The 19,209-nt window shown below is 52.1% G+C and overlaps 1 protein-coding gene across 1 annotated transcript; it reads right to left on the bottom strand.

Moving 5' to 3' along the window:
- Positions 1 to 70: 70 nt before the first annotated feature.
- On the bottom strand, positions 71 to 17,332 carry st6galnac5a (ST6 (alpha-N-acetyl-neuraminyl-2,3-beta-galactosyl-1,3)-N-acetylgalactosaminide alpha-2,6-sialyltransferase 5a). Its single transcript, XM_048989433.1, is given in 6 exon segments — positions 71 to 939; positions 1,118 to 1,158; positions 1,160 to 1,226; positions 5,596 to 6,005; positions 16,220 to 16,432; positions 17,153 to 17,332. Coding segments are annotated over 6 exon segments (978 nt in total). The 5' UTR covers positions 17,168 to 17,332; the 3' UTR covers positions 71 to 707.
- Positions 17,333 to 19,209: the final 1,877 nt, after the last annotated feature.

The following is a 19,209-nucleotide window of genomic DNA, read 5'->3' as shown; positions in this document are numbered from 1 at the left end:
CTCTCCAGGAGACAGACATGGGGGGGGGGGACCTGGATAATCCATAAGGATGCTGAAATGAAACAAACGGTAACTGATGCAGCTGGTTTATTCTCAAAGTAACATTCAAGTGAAACAAATTTGGTTGGTTTTACTGCAGCGCTGGTGGGTGAAAACACAGGAAAGCGGAGGGGGGGGGATGTCCAACCCACCTGACTGGGTTTTACATGTTGATTTGGTGCCTGTGGATACTCGTCACAGAACCTTTTATCCTGCCGACACAGACTGACGAAGACCAGTGAACCAAAGCTCAGTCCCGGGACCTGGCCATTCACACTGTCTCTGACAGGAACGAAACACTCTGCTGATGTCACCCCTCCAACCTGGGGTAAACTCCCCCCCCCTCCAAAAAGGAAGCCGAGGTGCTGAATTCATCTGCACCCACACTATCGACTCCAGAAACACAGGAGGGCGAAGAGAAACAGGCCTCATTAATCAGCTGCAAACTATAGGAATGGCGTGCTTCTGCTTCCAGGCCTGGGGGGGGCGCCACGGCGGAGAGGCAGACAAGTGAGAATGATTAAGCAAGCTGCTGTGGACACCCCCAGGCAGTACGTTTGTTTATCAGGTCCCGCCCCAGGACCAGCAGGAGAGATGCGCGGTCGTCCGGCACACAGCTGCCGTGTGGGGGGGCTGTCCTCGGCGGCGGCGGCTTTGGGCAGGGAGGGTCACGCGGGACGCGGCACGGTCCAGTTGCTAGCAGGGGGGGGCTCGGGGCTCCACTCGGGCTGGTAGAAGTGGATGTCGAAGATGCAGGCCCAGCTTGCGAAGACACGCTTCTCGGTGAGGAAGCGATGGTGGCTGCCGCGGCGACCACCCTCGTGCGAAACGTACATGGTGCACTCGTCAGTGCCTGCCGGCTCGTAGTAGTGATAGGGCACGGAGGGGTGCAGCGGCTCCCTGTGCCGGGTGGGGGGGTGTGGGGGGGGGAGAGATGGACAGATCGAGGGCTCCTGCTCTCACGAGCTGGATAAAAGTGAACCGCAAAGCATGCTGGGTGGTGGCGAGCATCCTGACCCCTTTCAAAGGTCGGGGTTTGATCAGCGCAGTGTGCAGATGTGGCGGGGGAGGGGCTCACCTGCAGTGGTCAGGGGACACCATGCCATAGACGTTGATGCGGGTCGCAGAGCTCGAGGGCGATGGCCACGGTGAACCAGCCGGTGCTCAGCCATGAGTTAGACATCTTCCTGGGGGGGGGGCAGGGTACCACATCAGGTCTGAGGGGCTTTAGGGCCGCAGAGTCATAAGGAGAACTGGGGAGCAGTTTGATTAGCTCTAAATCACGCAGGGAGTGCCTTTTCGGCTGTAATCACGGTAATCGCCATGCTTACTGGAGCGGGTTCATATCAAACGGCAGTTAGCGCTCTATTCTTTACATGCCCCCCTCCCTCGGCTGCGTTCAAAACCACGGCCCCCCCAGTAACCATGTGAACAGGAGCAGCCTGTCGTCAAACTGCAGGCGGGTGGGATATGAACCGCCTTTAAGAATCACAGGTGGGCGGTTGAGGGCAGTGAGAGCAGTGAGCAGTGAGAGCAGTGAGCAGTGAGAGCAGTGAGCAGTGAGAGTGCCACGCAGGTTTAACCCAACCAACGCTGCCAGTAACCCAGACTGGACTGTGTGCTGTCCCCCATCACTGGCGAATGCGCTGGGATTTCCACCCCAGATTTCACCCACCAGGTGTACAAAGAAGGTTCCCTGTGGAGTGGGTCTCCTCTGCAGGGGGCCAGCTGGCCCTCAGGAGCCAGTGAGTCCACATCAGTCTGAGGAAGCAATTCCACATGTGGGGGTGTTCAGGGCAGTGGGAAAGTGGGGGCCTTTGCAGAGATTGTCCTCACAGCGGTAAAGTGTTTAACCCTCCTGATGCCCCCATTTCCCAGCCCTTATCGCCCCCGCTAATCCCGCCCGGCCGTGCATGGAGATCAGGCTGCCCACATGGGTGTCTGTGCACTTCTGGCAGCCTGGGGGGTTAAATTAAACCCCTCTTAGCCTATTTTCCCACGCTCAGTGGACAGTCTTTCTGCAGGAAGACAAAGGAATGTGGTTTCAGCACGTCGGCCCACTGGCGCGGATCCGGCTCTATCAAACTCTCCCCAGGGAACCTGAGGAGCTCCAGTGGCTGGACGCCATGGTGGAATCCGAAGCCTTTTGTCTGGTCATTTTTCTACAGCATCAACAGGAAGGAGGGTTTTGCCAAGAGCGGAGATGCTGAGTGACGGCATTTAAAATGGGACACGGTGTGAGAGTGAAGGAATGAGAGAGACGCACACTCACAGACGCGCGCACACAGACCTAAGACAGATATACGCATACACTCACAGACGCGCGCACACAGACCTAAGACAGACATACGCACACACTCACAGACGCGTACACACAGACCTAAGACAGACATACGCACACACTCACAGATGCGCGCACACAGACCTAAGACAGACATACGCACACACTCACAGACGCGCGCACACAGACCTAAGACAGACATACGCACACACTCACAGACGCGCGCACACAGACCTAAGACAGACATACGCACACACTCACAGACGCGCACACACAGACCTAAGGCAGACATACGCACACACTCACAGACGCGCACACACAGACCTAAGGCAGACATACGCACACACTCACAGACACGCGCACACAGACCTAAGACAGACATACGCACACACTCACAGACGCGCACACACAGACCTAAGACAGACATACGCACACACTCACAGACGCGCACACACAGACCTAAGGCAGACATACGCACACACTCACAGACGCGCACACACAGACCTAAGACAGACATACGCACACACTCACAGACACGCGCACACAGACCTGACAGACATACGCACACACTCACAGACGCGCGCACACAGACCTAAGGCAGACATACGCACACACTCACAGACACGCGCACACAGACCTAAGACAGACATACACACACACTCACAGACGCGCACACACAGACCTAAGACAGACATACGCACACACTCACAGACGCGCACACACAGACCTAAGACAGACATACGCACACACTCAGACGCGCACACACAGACCTAAGGCAGACATACGCACACACTCACAGACGCGCGCACACAGACCTGACAGACATACGCACACACTCACAGACGTGCGCACACAGACCTAAGGCAGACATACGCACACACTCAGAGACACGCGCACACAGACCTAAGACAGACATACGCACACACTCACAGACGCGCACACACAGACCTAAGACAGACATATGCACACACTCAGACGCGCACACACAGACCTAAGACAGACATACGCACACACTCACAGACGCGCACACACAGACCTAAGGCAGACATACGCACACACTCACAGACGCGCACACACAGACCTAAGGCAGACATACGCACACACTCGCAGACGCGCACACACAGACCTAAGGCAGACATACGCACACACTTGCAGACGCGCACACACAGACCTAAGACAGCCTTGCGGCCCTTGTCACCTCTAAAGGTGTCCCGCTCCTCTCAGGGCCGCCCTGACACCTGTCTGTCATGCGTCACACTCCTGTGAGCTGACAGACCCATCATACGCAGCCCTGCAGCCGCCTGCAGTTTTTATCGTTTAAAGCTGCCAGGGGGAGGGAAGGGGGGGGACATTAAAATTCTCCCAATATCAGCCCCCTACCCTGAGCATGCAGCTGGTGAGATGGCGGGTGGGGGGGCTTTTCTGGGTTGCATATGAACCAAAGCAAACTTTACCACATGCCACTGAACACAGCAGATGCAGAGGCACAATCTCCCAGAGAGATAATTAATCACCCAATTCGCCTGATTACCTAATTCAATCAAATATTTGGCAGAATCGGTCCTTGTGAAGCGACTGTTTGGGGATTTCAGTCTAATAATGAGGCTCCTCCTGGTCGCCGCCCCTGGCATCTCCGGCTCTTATAAACATATAAATGATTAATTATACCACAGATTGCTTGCTCAGGTAAACGACATAATTGCAGGTAGTAATATTTCGTTCAGAGACTCATCTCCACCCTCTAAAATCTCATACCCCCAGCAGTAAAAATGCAGCCTTGGAGTGCCCCCTCATGGTGGGGGAGAGTTACTGCACCAAGCCTATCACACAGCCATCTCCCTGCATCACGCCAAGCTACATGAGGATCGATACACCTGTTGCCAGGAGACGAAATGAAAATGGTTCAGTTGTGCTGCACAGGCATGAGGTTAAGGGTTAACTGAGGGTATTAAATATTGAGCTGTGTTACGGCCGGCCGCTGTATTAATGTTTGCATCAATCAGCGAAAACCAGCTGTTAGCAGCCTATGGCAAAGATTAAATGCCGGCAGTGACAGAACAGCCCCCCCTCGGCTGTCCAGCCCCCAGCTTCATTTCATTAACTAACTATCTGATTAAAAGGGGGAGAGGGGCAGGTAACCATCTCACACAGGCCATCAAGGCCCCCCTCAGGCATCCTTCACCCCCCCCACTCACGCTAATGGCTGTGATTAGTTTTTTCACAACCCGCACTAAGGCCCATTGATCTGCTGGTTAGTGATGTCACTTCCCCTCCCCTTTCTGATACACACCATCGGAACTTCCTGTTCTACATGCTAAACAGCCGGCTGCTCTGGGGCATCGCCGATCGGCCCAGGGGCCACACCCTGAACGTCAGATAAGCTACAGATGTGAAAAGGTCAGAGGTCAGGCTCCGGCGGGGCTGGGCAGGCATCCATTAAAAATCGCTGTTTGTCTGCATGGTGAGAAGAGGCTGGTGACAAGGCGAAGGCCCCAGGGGAGCTGACCTGAAAGTGCTTCCGACATCCTGTGCGGAATTCCTAATAAGATCGTGTTTTTGTCCTGCTCAACCAATCTCTTATTTTCACAAATGAACAGCAAAAAATAACAGAAGAATGTGCCCCCCAGAGAGCCGATGCTTCCAGCTAATTATCAGGGTTTTAATTAACTCCAAGTATGTCTGAATCCACAGTTAATTTCCACCATGGTGAATACTGATTTAAGTTCTTTCAGAGGATTATAATTTCGCTCCCCTTGTAAGGCAGATATTACATGAGTTGATAATGGCTTCCTGATTAAAGGCCAGCGTTCCTGCGGTTTGTCAGCAGTCTGCTCACGCCACTGTGCTGAGGTTCGAGCTGACAGATCTGCCCCAATCCAGTCTTTGCCAGGGGCCCCCAACCTGACTGAACTGTCTTCCTCCGGTGCTTTTCTCTCAGGCACTGTAGCAGACAGCCCCACTCACAGGCCCCTGGGGTCCTAAAGCCTCCACCTCAGCTCTGGTACTTTAACACTTGTTATACGCCTGCACATTCACCGTTTGTCCACCAGGCTGTCCGATGCGGCGTGACGCTCTACACTGACAGCCCACCTCAGCAGACGGAACGCTGGGGTCTAGGGGAGACACAGCTACCACGACTGCAGCCTCCGCCAGCACACAGGCTACAGAGGCTAAGCATTTCAAACCTCAGTCTCCCTACCCATGAGTGCACGGCTTCCCGACACCCCCAGAACAAAGCAGGAAGGGTCTGTGAGCGATCACGGCTGTCTACCCACCTGTCCTTGCCGGTCTCCCTCTTGAAAAGCTCATCGAACTGCAGCATCTTCTGCCGTGAGATGATGTAGACCCGCAGCTCGGGCAGCACCTGCTTGACCAGCCGCAGGTTGTTGTAGACCAGACCCTTCCCGTCACGCCGCATGTATGCGCTGGGGCCCCAGAAGATGAACACAGTGTCCCGGCTGCCGTTCAGCAGCTCCTTGCGGCCGTGTAGCACGCGCTGCATGCTGGAATGCGCCACCACGCGCAGGCTGGTGCGGGCCCCCACGTCACGCTGGTAGTCCTGCGTGGGGGCGTCGTTCATGCGGATGACGCATTCGGCACTGTCGATCTCCCTGCCGCGGCCACCGCCAATCAGCTGCCCGGAGCTGGTCACCAGGGCACAGGTCCGGCAGTGCATGTTCAGGGGCTGGGGGGCAGCGGGGGGGGGGACCCAAATCAGCACACAGCCGGTGGCGATCAGAGTGTCCCCCGACACTCACCACCCTCACTCACCGCATCCCAGAAACCTCTCTGTTCAGCCTCACTCCAGCTAAACCCCAGTAGCCCTGCTGCAAATAATGACTGTAAACAAAGCAAACCGACACGAGTAAAAAAAACACAGATGACAGGGGATGGGGGGGTGTGGCCTACGGTCTGTCCCAGAGGGGGGGCAGCTGTGGGGCTGATTTAGCCAACCTGGCCTCACTGCCCATATATGGATCCTGTGTTCTGCCAAGCCACACTGGAATCCTGACACAGCACACCAGAAACACACCCTCTATCATTTTATCCCCCCCCCCCCCGCATACCCACTGTCGAACTCCAGGGAGCTCACACGCAGGTCCTTCCAGGTACTGGAGCCACACTACAGACCACACTACAGACCCTGCTCGGGGGGAACGACCCCAAAATCGGTTTATGCTAACGAAGCTGCAGGGAAGGTTCCGGAAACCTCATCATTGGCACATGGGTGGGACACTGTCAAGAGGAGGACAGGATGGCGAGAGGGCGGCGAAGGCTGAACCCCATCAGGCCACCAAGCGGCTGTAGCCAGAACAGAAAGGCAGGCGGCCATGAGCTACAGCCAGCAGCAGCACTGGTCGCTGTCACATGGCTACAGAATTAAAACGTTAAAGCAGTAGCTTCTCCATTCGGAGGGCAGTGGACTTGAAGGTCTTCGCCCTCGGTGCTACAGCATTAATAAGGCGGATCTCCACCATACAGCACATTAGCACAAGCCCATGCGGATACTCCCGGAGCAGCAGCTCGCATCTGGTGCACCGGCTGTAGACACGTGGGGCTCAGAGGTGGCGGGGGGCTTAACAATAGCAAATCACCGATTTTTGGTCGGGACCAAACGAGAAACCGAAGACGGCTTTAATAAAACAAAATCAGACCCATATATTTATAATATATTTGCGTGCATTTGCCCAGTTATGACATGAAATTACCATGCACTTTTATTAGATTAATAGTTTATATTGTTTTCGGTTTTCTGCTCGGATTCGGTTCGGTGCATTCTTTATATTTTATTCTTTACACATTGCTGCTGTATAACGCAAATTTCCCACCCGTGGGACTAATAAAGGCTATCTTATGTATATTCAGCTCTTGAGATATGTATTTTAGTTGTAACTGACAAATCTTACGAACTAAATAAGCATTAATAAACTAATAAAACATGTCGGTTGTACCATCGAGCTAAATGCAAACAAGTCCTAAAATAATAAAAACAGACTTTAAACATTTGTAACCGCAGTTTATTGATACGAACCCTTGCTGCAGCGGTAAGGGTGTCATCGCATGTGCTCCCATCACCAGACCATCGGCGCAGCGGCCAAAGCGGTATAAAGGCGTCAGAAGACGGCTGGGAAGGGAACTTCATTATATATGTGTGTGTTTTTATTTTAATTTTGGTTCTACAAAATATAAATAAATACGTGACCCTTGTTCAAACAAAACAACCTACATTTTTAAGGCGTTTTAAAATGTAAAAAAAGGCAACAGGGCTGCTGTTATTCTGCTCAGTTCTGATTCGTTACAGACTCTTCGCCTCTTCGGCCAGCAGACGCCTCCTTACCCGCGCTGCTGCCGGCTTACACTCCTTTGCTGGCATCGGCACAGGCAGTTCAGCATCACGCCTTTTAACGTCCTCTTTGTCCTCATTTATGTCCAACAGACATCCATCATGCACGGCAACATACACCACGCCAGAAAGACTTTGTAACGTCCCAGCTGACTTAGCTAAACGTCCGAAAAGCCTTTTCCGGAATTCAGAAGTCCTTCCAGTAACAGTACGTGCGTAATCCTGATAATCATTTTTATAATGATACAGTTTGTTCTTTACTTAATACATGCCTATATAACAGCCGGCCGGGATGCCGAGGAGTTTCGCCATGGGCCGATTCCGGCAAGGCGTTGCGTCAGCGCATGCTCCCTCACCTGACCTGGCCTCCATCGTTTTTCTTTTGGTGTTTCGTAAAACACTTTGATTAAGTGAAATGACTAGTTGTACTCTATAATGATACGTATATAAATGAAATTAAAATAAAGTACCATTAGTGCACATGGAGCGCGTACCTGTGTCTAACAGCGACGTGCACCAGCACGTTTCCAAAACGTACCACTTTAATACCGTTTAACAATGTATCACTGACTTTAGACGTGGTTCTGGTAGGACATTGCGCTGCCTTAAAATAGCAATGCACCTACAATGCCGCCGGCCACCACTCATTTAAAAAACATGAGAGGTGGTGTGTGTGATTAGCGATTAATATGGGTTAACATGCGCTGCTCCACAGCCACCTTTGGGAAAAGGTGTGCGTGTGACGGTAGCGACGACAGTCCATCAGAAACAAGACCACAGTTCTGCATGACTCAAACGGGCTCAGTTGGAGTATCTAAGGATCCGTATGACTATGAAATATCAGGATCTCCTCAGAGGACACATTCGGGCAGCAGATAAATGGCAGCGCTCCACAACAAAGACACACACACTCTCAGTAACAGGGGTTCACAGTAACAGCAAACTGCTGATGATGCGGGGGGGGGGGGGGGGGGGGGGGGGCAAAATCAAGACAATCGTAAGTGGGGGGATGGTCACATGACCACAGCTGGTTGTTACAAACATGGAAGCGGCGTCCAGCGTTCCTGTAAAAGGCAAAGTGGGCAGAGATTAGCAGACGAGCAGGGTGGCAGCATTGACCTCCAGTTCTCAACGGGGGTGGGGGTGTCAGCTCCGGACAGAGCTCTGGTCAGATGGGGGTGCAGGATTCCCGTGCCAATCTGCTGCCGTGTACATAGTCAGGACACCCCCTACAGGACAGAAACGAAACAGCAGCAGCAGATGGAGAAACAAGCTCTCGATGGATTAGGCAGAATATGGGAATTGATGCGTGTGTCAGGACCGGGAGCCGAGGACACAGGCTGGGGGCGGCTATTTTTAGCCCCCCCTCTACGAGAGAAAAGCCGGCCGTGAAGAGCCATGAGGAGCAGGAGTGGGGGGCGGGGTAGGTTCCATTAATCTCCACGAGAAGGCCCACAGGCGATGGATGAGAGCGCCTGCCAGCCAATCAGCACCTGCGGAACGTGCCGGAGGAGCAGCGGGGCCGCGGATCACGGAGAGACGTCATCAACCGGGATCAACCGGCACCAGCAGGAAGCCGCAGCCACTTTCGTCTGCGTCTTTATTAATACCATGAATAGGAACGGTGAGACCTTAGAGCACACAGTGAGGACACTGCGCAGCTGCACTCATGTGAGGCTGAAGGAAGGAGCCACTGCATGCCAAGGAGCCACTGCATGCCAAGGAGCAGGGAGCTCCATCTATCCCATGTCAAGACAGGGGGAAAACGAGAGATCCACAAGGAGTCGGCGTCCCTCTGGGCCCGACACAAACCGACCTGTCTGCCAAAGCGAGGCACCTCGACTCCGATTATCCTATCCGATTTCCTGCTTCTGAAGCAGCATCCGCCGGCCCACCCCCCAACCGCCGGCCTCTCCAACCCACCCTCTAACCACCAGCCTGTCCTCTGACCTACCCCTCCAACCGCCAGCCTACTGCAAAAGCAGACAGCCAGGAGTTTAACGAGGGGGTGTGGGGCAGTGATGGTGGTCATAAAAATAAACTGAGGCAGCCTATACCCCCCCTCCCACAACACACCACCGGCAGCTACCCCCCCCGGATTTCCGAGCCACCACCCCTTGATCGCTACTGCGGCTGTCGAGCCCCTCGGCACTGCAGACGCGAGACAGAGAACATCAGTCGTTCATTTAGCTGATTTCCATGAGCCTCAGAATTAAAATGAGAACAATAAGCTTCAAAGGATTTGTTATATTGACCTATTGTTGAGACCCCAGCTCACAATACATTTGCCGTCCCCTGGAATAAAATATCGACGCAAAAGCTCATCCCTGCAAAATTAGACCTGAAGTTGCCAGGCCTTTCATCTCCCCTTATCTCGCTATGAAAGATAAGTTCATCAATCAATCCCAAAAGGCTAAATTATACACAAGATCGGCACGAGGCGTAACGGATAAATCATGCGTCGCACTATGAAGCGAGTCGCTGATTCCCAAGCTTCCTTTCTCACGGGTATAATCGAGATGCTATCAGGATACGACATTACATGATGCTAATGTTACCAAAATATCCATCTCATTTTAGCACTGCATCCATACCTGGGAGCTACCCAAAGGCACCACGCCAATTACTATTCGGAGAATGTGTTTGGAAAAAATTTAATTTACCTGATATTCATAATTGCTTTTCACCCCAGTGTGCAGTGAGGCTGGCCTGGGGCTCCGTGCTTGGCAGGGAGGCCAGTGTGCAGTGAGGCTGGCCTGGGGCTCCGTGCTTGGCAGGGAGGCCAGTGTGCAGTGAGGCTGGCCTGGGGCACCGTGCTTGGCAGGGAGGCCAGTGTGCAGTGAGGCTGGCCTGGGGCACCGTGCTTGGCAGGGAGGCCAGTGTGCAGTGAGGCTGGCCTGGGGCACCGTGCTTGGCAGGGAGGCGTTTCACGGGCGTGACGATGATATACGGAGCCAAGGAGGAAGCCGGAACAGTCACCAAACGCACCGCGGCCGGCTGAGAAGTGTCACCATCCGCCGTCAAACCACCCTGGTAAACAGCAGCTCTCTGCCTGCCCTCACAAACTTGGGCCTGAAGAATTCTAAACAACAAGGTCTTTACTCTAAATCTGCACAGTCTAACCTCGATGGTGTCATACACACACACCTGAATGTATGTTAGCCAGCAAAAACTCCTTGTACATCACTGTCTGGCAAGCCTGGTGGAAAAATGTGATTCTGATTTAAACAATAGGGAAGGCTGCCTTTTAAGGTCCGGAAAATGTCACCTGCGATTCAGACAAAGGCCCAGAGAACATCGTTCGTATTCCACGCTGCTTTGACCCCCCGCCCCGTACATCAAACGTGCTCCCACCCCACTGAGGTGACAGTGGTGCCGAACTAGGGCAGCCCGCATGGGGGAGGACGGGGGGGCGGGGTCAAGACGGATGAGGCGGAGTCAGCAGCTAATCAGCCAATTAGCTCTAATAATTAAGGGCTGGGCGTCATGTGACTGGGACAGTCGAGCAATAAGACACAACTAATCGCAGCCTGCAGGCTCCCATCCGGATCCCGCCCATCAGCGTCTCTGGGCTCCGTTACAGCCCTGCATGCTCCTCACACTCACAGGGGTCACAGCTACGGGACCCCTGAAGTTTTGGCTCAAAGGCCAATAAAGAGCTCAGTCCCACTTTTAGGGTGAGTCAGGCTGCAGGCCTCACACCTCCAAGGTACAGGGTTCGAATCCCACCTCTGTTCCCTGTTTTTGCCTCCATGCTGGTTTCCTCCAGCAGTCCAAAGACATACCATTAGCTCAAGGGCTGCCTCTAAGCTGAATGCAGTGTCTGCATGCACTGTAATGGACAGGTGTCCTGTCCGGAGTGCAGTGCAGCCTTTGGCCTTCCCCTCCCCTCAGCCAGCACGCCACACGGAACCTCATCAGCAGAATTACAAACGACTAGGAAACGAAACAGCCAGGGCTGCCAGGATATCGGAGATGGTCTTTCGAACACCTCGGGGAGAACGTGCAGAGCGGTCCAGAGGGGTGATTACTGGGTTTAAAGGCCGGGGACGATCGGGAACAACACCGATGACAACTGCGTAAAGGTCAACATCCTTGGCAGGAATTTCCAGGGCTTTGATCGGGTGGAATGGGAGTTTGCTCAGATTCGGAGCCATGGTACAGCATCCGGAACAGCTGGCTACCAGAGAGGACAGTCACACACAACCTGTGACTGCAAAGAAATAAGCACCGTTTAAAAGACTGTTAAGAATTGATTCCTGTAAAGAGAAATCTATTATTCATGTTGTCCTGCTGCGCGCTTTCCACTGGCTCTGCAATAACTGAAATTGTCCCCTAAATTGCCAAACGCACACCAATCAGGCCGCATGAGTTATGAGTAAACTAGGCTGCAGCACGGCCAGCGTGGGCAGCGGCGAGCCGCTCATTTACACACGGGGGCGTCCGCCCGCCGGCACACGCTCCTCGGCCCGCTGCAGGTCGGCCGGCTCCCGCTCTCCAGCCTCGAGTGGCCTCCCTCCCTGCTTCCCGAGCCACAGCTCGCTGTGGGTGCCTGTCATCCATGAGCTCTTCACAGCACCACGCGCATTAATTAGCAGCAGAAATCACCGTCAAGAGCCACTCATCCCAAAGAATCCAACTCACAGCAGGGGTCCCTTCACATCACAGCTGCGTTTTGCTTTGGACCGTGTGCCGGCTCCGGTGCCCCGTGGGAGTCCGGCCCGTGCCCATGTTCTCCTGTTTAGCCACACAAGTCACATATCAGTCTTTGCCTGAAACCACAGAAGATTCTGTCCATTCCAGCATCTCGCTAATCCTGAGCTGTCGTCAAGTAATTATTGGAGCAACGGTGATGAGATGTTACTGCGGGATGTATAATGCCGATTCTCCCGGGGCTGGTTTGCATAGTACAGCGATAAAGTTAAAATAGTATTCGCTTATCTGGAACAAGGCTTTTCTGTGAGGACACAAAATGCATATAGGAGCAGCTAGCATATCTTTTTCAAAGCCGGACAAGTTCAACTTATTTTTTGTCAACTTGGTTAAATGCATATTTTGTTATGCATTTCAGTTACATTATAAATAGATTTTAAAAGCATCCATTCGCTCCAGAAAAGCGAGTTTATTAAGCCGCAGACTCGCTGCCCATGATGCCCTCGGGGTAAAGAGACACCAGCTCAGAGCCGGCATCCCGGCCCAGACTGTCCACCTGCAGTCCACAGGTCCGGAGAGCAGCACACACAAGTTGGTCCTGGAAGAAGCCCACCTGCAGCAATCAGAGGAACATCTCAAACATCTACAGACCAAGGCACCAACAGATTGATCCGCTTGTCCCAGAAATCAAGCCACAATACAGCAGCAGAAAGCAGGTCTACAGCAAGATCTACAGCAAGATCTACAGCAAGATCTACAGCAAGCGTCAGTTAGGGGATGAAGCCTCAGTAATGAGAGCATGAAAAGCCACACAAGACTCAAGTGATCAAGTCAGGCCAGAAAGCAAGGGGCATAGGAGGAGGAAGAACACCAAATGCGACTGCATGTGAATTCACCTAACAAGTGCATTAAATGAGTTTAGTGTGTACTAAGGAGTGCACTAAGGAGTGCATTAAGTGTGCACTAAGGAGTGCATTAAGTGTGCACTAAGGAGTGCACTAAGTGTGTACTAAGGAGTGCACTAAGGAATACATTGTGTGTACTAAGGAGTGCATTAAGTGTGTACTAAGGAGTGCATTAAGGAGTGCATTAAGTGTGTACTAAGGAGTGCATTAAGTGTGCACTAAGGAGTGCAGTGGCAGCAGTCAGAAGGTTCCAGTACACATTAACTGGCGCTGGGTGGGTTCCGCAGTAATAAAACAAAACCAGACCTAGGGATTGTCTCCTAGCACTTGAGAGTTAAAAGTTTCTTTAATTTTGATATAAAGACAGGAAGTTCCTGACTGACTTCTGCAAACCAAACATCGTGTTTGACATGCAGGAAGGAGCCTCAAGTCCATCAACTCAAAGCCCAAGTCTGAAGCTCAAAAGCACATCGCCTCCCCATGGAAGGAGGCCCAGATTAAACTGATCACTGCGCAGTGTCAGTCAGACGACACCAAACCAGAGAAACGCTGCTACACTGACGATTCTTCTGGAAACATCTGTACCTGCTGGATTTCCCACAGATCTTTAGAGAGCTGAGGAACATGGGCCATGCGTCACGGGAAATGACACTTACGAAGGCCCGAGAGACTGCAAAGGGCTACGTGCTTCACAGAGCAAACCGACACCAGAATGCAGCCAGGCTTCCAGTCAGCCAGTTTAAACAATTCTGATTGGCTGCATCGCTGGGCCCTAGTGGGTCAAATCACGTAGGGATTGGCGGCACATGATCCCGCCCCCAGCGGGTGTCAAATAATCTCTACCTTGTTACATGGGCTTTATTTTGGTCATGCTGAATCCTTCCACACGGCGGGAGCAGGCGGGGGGAGGGAAGGGATGAAAGGCGGCTCCCCCAGCACTGCGAGCTACACGACGGCCTTGCTGCTGGAGCCAGGCAGTGGGGGGAGACCAGGCCGGCACACGCGGGACGCAGTCGAAGACAGGAATCAGGCTGCCCTAGCATGGAAATGTCAGACATGACTGGACCACATTCAGCAGATGCACGGTCACGGCCTACAGAGCAGGAGGAACATCTCAGCAAGCATTCAGCCCATTGTACAGGCAGCAGCTACCAGGTCATCTGAGGCAAAGCAATTAACACCGTATGCAGCAGAGATTAGGAGCAGAGCGCTAGAAAAATATATCGGTATCCTTAGCAAAAAGGCTGGCTCATAAATAGAGAATTTACTGATTTTTCTGCTTCTTTGCCTATCTATATTAGAAGGATAAAAAATCCATTTTCTTCAGACCTCAAAGAATGAGTAAGAATTAGGCGCTTGGGCTGCTCTCCACAAGCATGAAGTCCAGAACCTCAGCGAAGGCTACTCACCGGATGAACGCTAATTAAAGGCTTTTTATGCCGGGAGATTTTCAGCAGGACACGCAGAGCATTGTAGCATTTCGTCTCCGCAAGACGGGGCTTGGTCCAGCAGCAGCTTCGGAGCCTGGCGCCACAGCAAATTACAGCTGAGTGCCCACAACCAAGCCAGAAGAAAGAGCTTTTTGGGTGCGAGAGACCAATTACTCACGGGCAAACAGCAGCACGACAAAGCGGATGCATCTGCCAGCCACGTTTCAAGAGCTAGAAGTGGGAGAACATTGACATTGGTGGATTCTATTAAAAATGTAAAAAACGGTATCCCTGACCCAGTGACTGACAAGCCTCTGCTCTCTGTAAAGTGAACTTTAATGAGCTGTAACACTGAGGGGAATAAAAAACACCGTTATGAGTGTGAGGAGCCAAACACACACCCCCTCAGCACGGACGCGCCTCTGAATACTCAGCGAACCATCCAGCGATTAGGCGTAAATGCGAGATGTGCGTCAGAAGCTGCCCACCTTCATTCACGTCAGATTCAAAGCTCACACCTGGGTGATGGACCCCCACCCCCGCCTCATACACACTCACTTTCCTGTCAGCACAGCTTTCTGTTTACTTTAGACCATTCTGAGCAGATATGGAACAAAGCGGAGAGCGTTCTTCACGATTTCTGCACTGCCTGCTCGCTGGCATGGAAGGCGCCCGGACACCCCATCAGCCGGACGCCGCCAGCACACAATCCAAGCCAGAGTGTTTGTCTCACACTGCTGCCCCCGGGGGCCGAACAGGGCACCGAAATCGCAGAGCCCCCAAAGCAGGCTCCCGGGTAGCAGCTCAGTCACTGCACAGCATAGCAGCCTTCAAGCCACTCATTCGCTACAAAACCCCAGGTGGGAACAGAGCCTGATGCGTCTGAATACGGGTTTGGCCAATTCTTGCATTTCACAGAACTATTAAAGTCATAAATTCGACGGGACACGTGGCAGCCCCCCCTTAGCTTAAAAGACAGCATCCATCCAGGGCTGGTCACATTCCAAGACAACAGCTCTTTAAACGTTGTCTCTATATACCTATAAGCATTGGCATCTCATCATGGAAAAAGGAAGCCAACAATTAGCTCAGCGACTGCTCCGTCATGCAGACAAATAACCTTTAAAATCAGAAAAGCCCCCCGTGCCTCTGTGTGGTATCCCATGGGCAAAGGGCAGATATGAGACGTAAAAACTCCTATAATGAGCTGCAGGAGCCCGGCGCACTGCCCGCTTCACCGCCATCACACTATCGCGCCAGTAACCGGCTCCCTAATATATCAGTCAGATTAGGGGGTGCTGTCTGGGGAACTTTCAAAGCAGGTCTGCAAGTCCTCCACCTTTCCCGCAGATGTGGGTGCGACGTGCCTACTCCTCTAATTTTACTTTTGCCTTCAAATAACTTAAATCAGTCCAACATCTGATTTTAATCGATTTAATATCTTATTCAGATCGATCTAATTTATTTGCACAGCAGTATAGATTTCTCTATTAGGTGCCCAGGCGTGCGCGGGAGGTGTGAGCCAATATTAGGAATAGCAGTCATTCATGGGGGTGGTGGTGGTTACCCGGTGATCGATGATGCTGCCGTAGCCTTGCAGGGCAGCAGTGCGCGGGGCTCTCGGGCTCCCCCTATGGGCTCCGGTGGGCTTCTGCCTCTGCCGGCTGCCGGCCTCATTCTGCTCTTTGCTGCTTCTGCTGCTGCTGCTGCTGCTGATGTTGTACACGAAGAGTAAGCTGGTGCACATGGTGATCAGGAGAAAGGCAGCCACCCCATGACGCTGGAGGAGAGAGGGAGGCGGTGAGGCAGCGCCATGGGGGGACCCGGGCTCCGGGAGCCGCCGGGGGGGGGCTGTCCGCTGTCCCGCCCCCGCTGTTGGTTTCACCCGGCGTTTCTCTTTGTTTAAAAGACGATGTCATGCTGCAAGTGTAACGCTTCAGCTCAGGAGCGACCACTTAACAAACTAAGCGAATTTTAATAATTAATCAAAAATGCGAGTGGAATAAAGACCTCAAAACGGCAATGTCGGTCAGTCTTTGTCAGTAATAAAAAAAAAAGCAAGTATAACAGAAAACTATATTACAGGTGAGTGACTGGTTGCATGTCACCTAGACGCACCACCGTTACTTCCACACACGGATTGCTTGTAACATTCAAACGTCGTTGGGTCTTAAGCAATACGCACTCGGTTTAACTAAATTAATACATTTCCGATGCCCTGTAAAACAGCACGAACCTTTGGGATACAGCTGCGTTTCTAAAACCACTACACATTAATAAAAAGCCGCAAGTATTCCGCTCCGTTTTAGAAAGCGGCTCGAAAGGCAGACAAATAATAATTAACACAAACAAAGGGATAAGAAGCTGCACACAAACACTTGTGATGCACCTGAACTCGCCAAACGTAGAGACACTATGCCTGCAGGCGAGGATTAATTTGCGAAAGAAAAACAAAAGAAAGCATATTAAATATTTAAGGAAAGTGTCACCGAGATGTTACCATGGGTGTCTTCATTTTGGGAGGCTGTAGACCGAAAGGCGCTTGATCAGAGCAGCCTGGAGGCTGACAGAGGCATCCCCGCACAGCGTCCCGCACAGCCGGCTGCCGGGGAGCCGCACGCACCGCACCGCCGCCGCCGCCGCGTCCGACCTCCGTCAGCGCAGAGCCGGCTGAAGCCTGGCGCTCCCACGGCGACGCGCAGGCTGAGGCGCCGGCAAGCAGGACCTCTGCGGGGTCTTAGAGAGCTCCGGCTTCGCTCCCGGATCAGCGGCGGGAAACAAAAGCCCCCGTTTTCTAAACACAGCCCTCCAGTATGTCTGTGTGCTCATATACAACGCAGTAATAATAACGTGCACGGTGCATCGTGGAAAAATAACGCTAAATGTATCCTGCGCATAACGTAATGCTGCCACGATTGGTGTCACATTTTACCACTAGACACTAATCGTTACACGCAAAATACTACTTCCAAACCAGGTCTGGCTAAGTCATTCATTTCCGAAGTTATATTATCCTGCAGGTAAATTATTTCGCTAATAATTCTTTTGCACAAACTGTTAAAGACATTTGAAACTGTTTTTATCATCTTTATTTGACTATTTTAATATAGACTTTGCCAATCTGGGAGAGGGTTATACCTGCTAATTATAAAGCAATTACTTCATAATTACCAAGTGACGCAAATACGTCATGGACATTCGCTGCCAAAAAAAAATAAAAAAGCTTTTCCTGGATGTATTTTTCTATTCTTTAAAGCATTTCATTGGGCCTAATATGCTTTTGACAAAGAACATCGACAAATATGTGCTTCATTGGAAGTGCTTATGTGGTTTGATGTGTGTCTGTGTGCAAAATGGACTTTCTTGACTTTGAATGATGTGGATCCACACGTCTCACATAAATTGTGTCTAGTATCAGTTGGCCTACATGTCGACAAAGCAACCAAGAAGTTCAAAAATCAGAAACCCGGATCAAAGTCTGCGCGATGGTCTGCGATGGTCTGTGAAGGTCTGCGATGGTCTGTGATGGCCCCGTCCATCTCACTCTCATGGAGGAGATAAGTACATATTTGTTTCTACCCTTTCAGCAGTCAGGAACAATCCAGAAACGTTTGTCTGAATGTGAAATTCCTTCTCGGCTGAGACGGAAAGATCAGCCCGCTGTGCACGCCTGTCGGATTTACAACGCAAAGCGGTTAAAGCGATTTTGACTCTGCCTCTTACAGTATGAAATCGATGCTCCATACAGATAGACGGGCACTGAGAGTGGAGAGTTGGGGTCTGTCGCGGAAAGCGGATGACAGCGATCATCATTTCTCCCCTGCAAGCTCAGACAATGACAGGCGTCACCGTCTGGGTAAATAAACAGCAGTCAGTCAAACAGGTTGACGAGCTTCCGGAAACATCAATCCGATACGGTCCTGCCTGGCGTCGGTTAATCCCAGACTGTGAACAATAAGTAATGATTGAGTCACTCACTGAGGCAGGATAACTGGAAACAGTAACTTTACGGTTTTTATGGGATTTTTAAGGTTACATCAGATGGTCAGATCAGGAGGAGCAAAGTACATTTAACTTGTTCTTTAGCCCTAGAAGTTCTCAGATAGGCAGCTGTAATTAGGTCAATCAGCGTGTTTTTCTTCCACTGAGCTGGCCTCCGAGCAGAGCCTGGTTACCCAGGCCATCCTCTAACTGCAGCACACCTTATGGAATCCATACAGTAAGCAGCCAGGCTGGGCGGCATCCCGCTAAAGCGCGGCCAGTCTGGCACGCCACGCTCCCCTGGCTCCAGCCTCCGCCACCTTGGCTCCAGCTCCCCAATCCTCGCTGTCCTTGCTACGCAGGTTAAGGTGACGATCGCTGTCTGCCTGCGATCGCATCCGTGGCCCCGCGTCCTGCTCGCGATGATGTCAGGGCCTCCCCCTGGACTATGGTAGGGCAGAGGTGACAGGCTGGGGATCACAAAGCAACACGATCCTCACCGAATGCCACCAAGGGCTTGGGACACTGGCACTAGTGACTAATGACATCATTACTGGGTGTAATGGAAAGTGCCGG

Source organism: Brienomyrus brachyistius, chromosome 21 (genome assembly GCF_023856365.1).
Source record: "Brienomyrus brachyistius isolate T26 chromosome 21, BBRACH_0.4, whole genome shotgun sequence".
In the NCBI taxonomy this organism is placed as follows: Eukaryota; Metazoa; Chordata; class Actinopteri; order Osteoglossiformes; family Mormyridae; genus Brienomyrus; species Brienomyrus brachyistius.
Note: the sequence above shows the minus strand (reverse complement) of the source record. Positions and strands in the feature narration are given on the sequence as shown.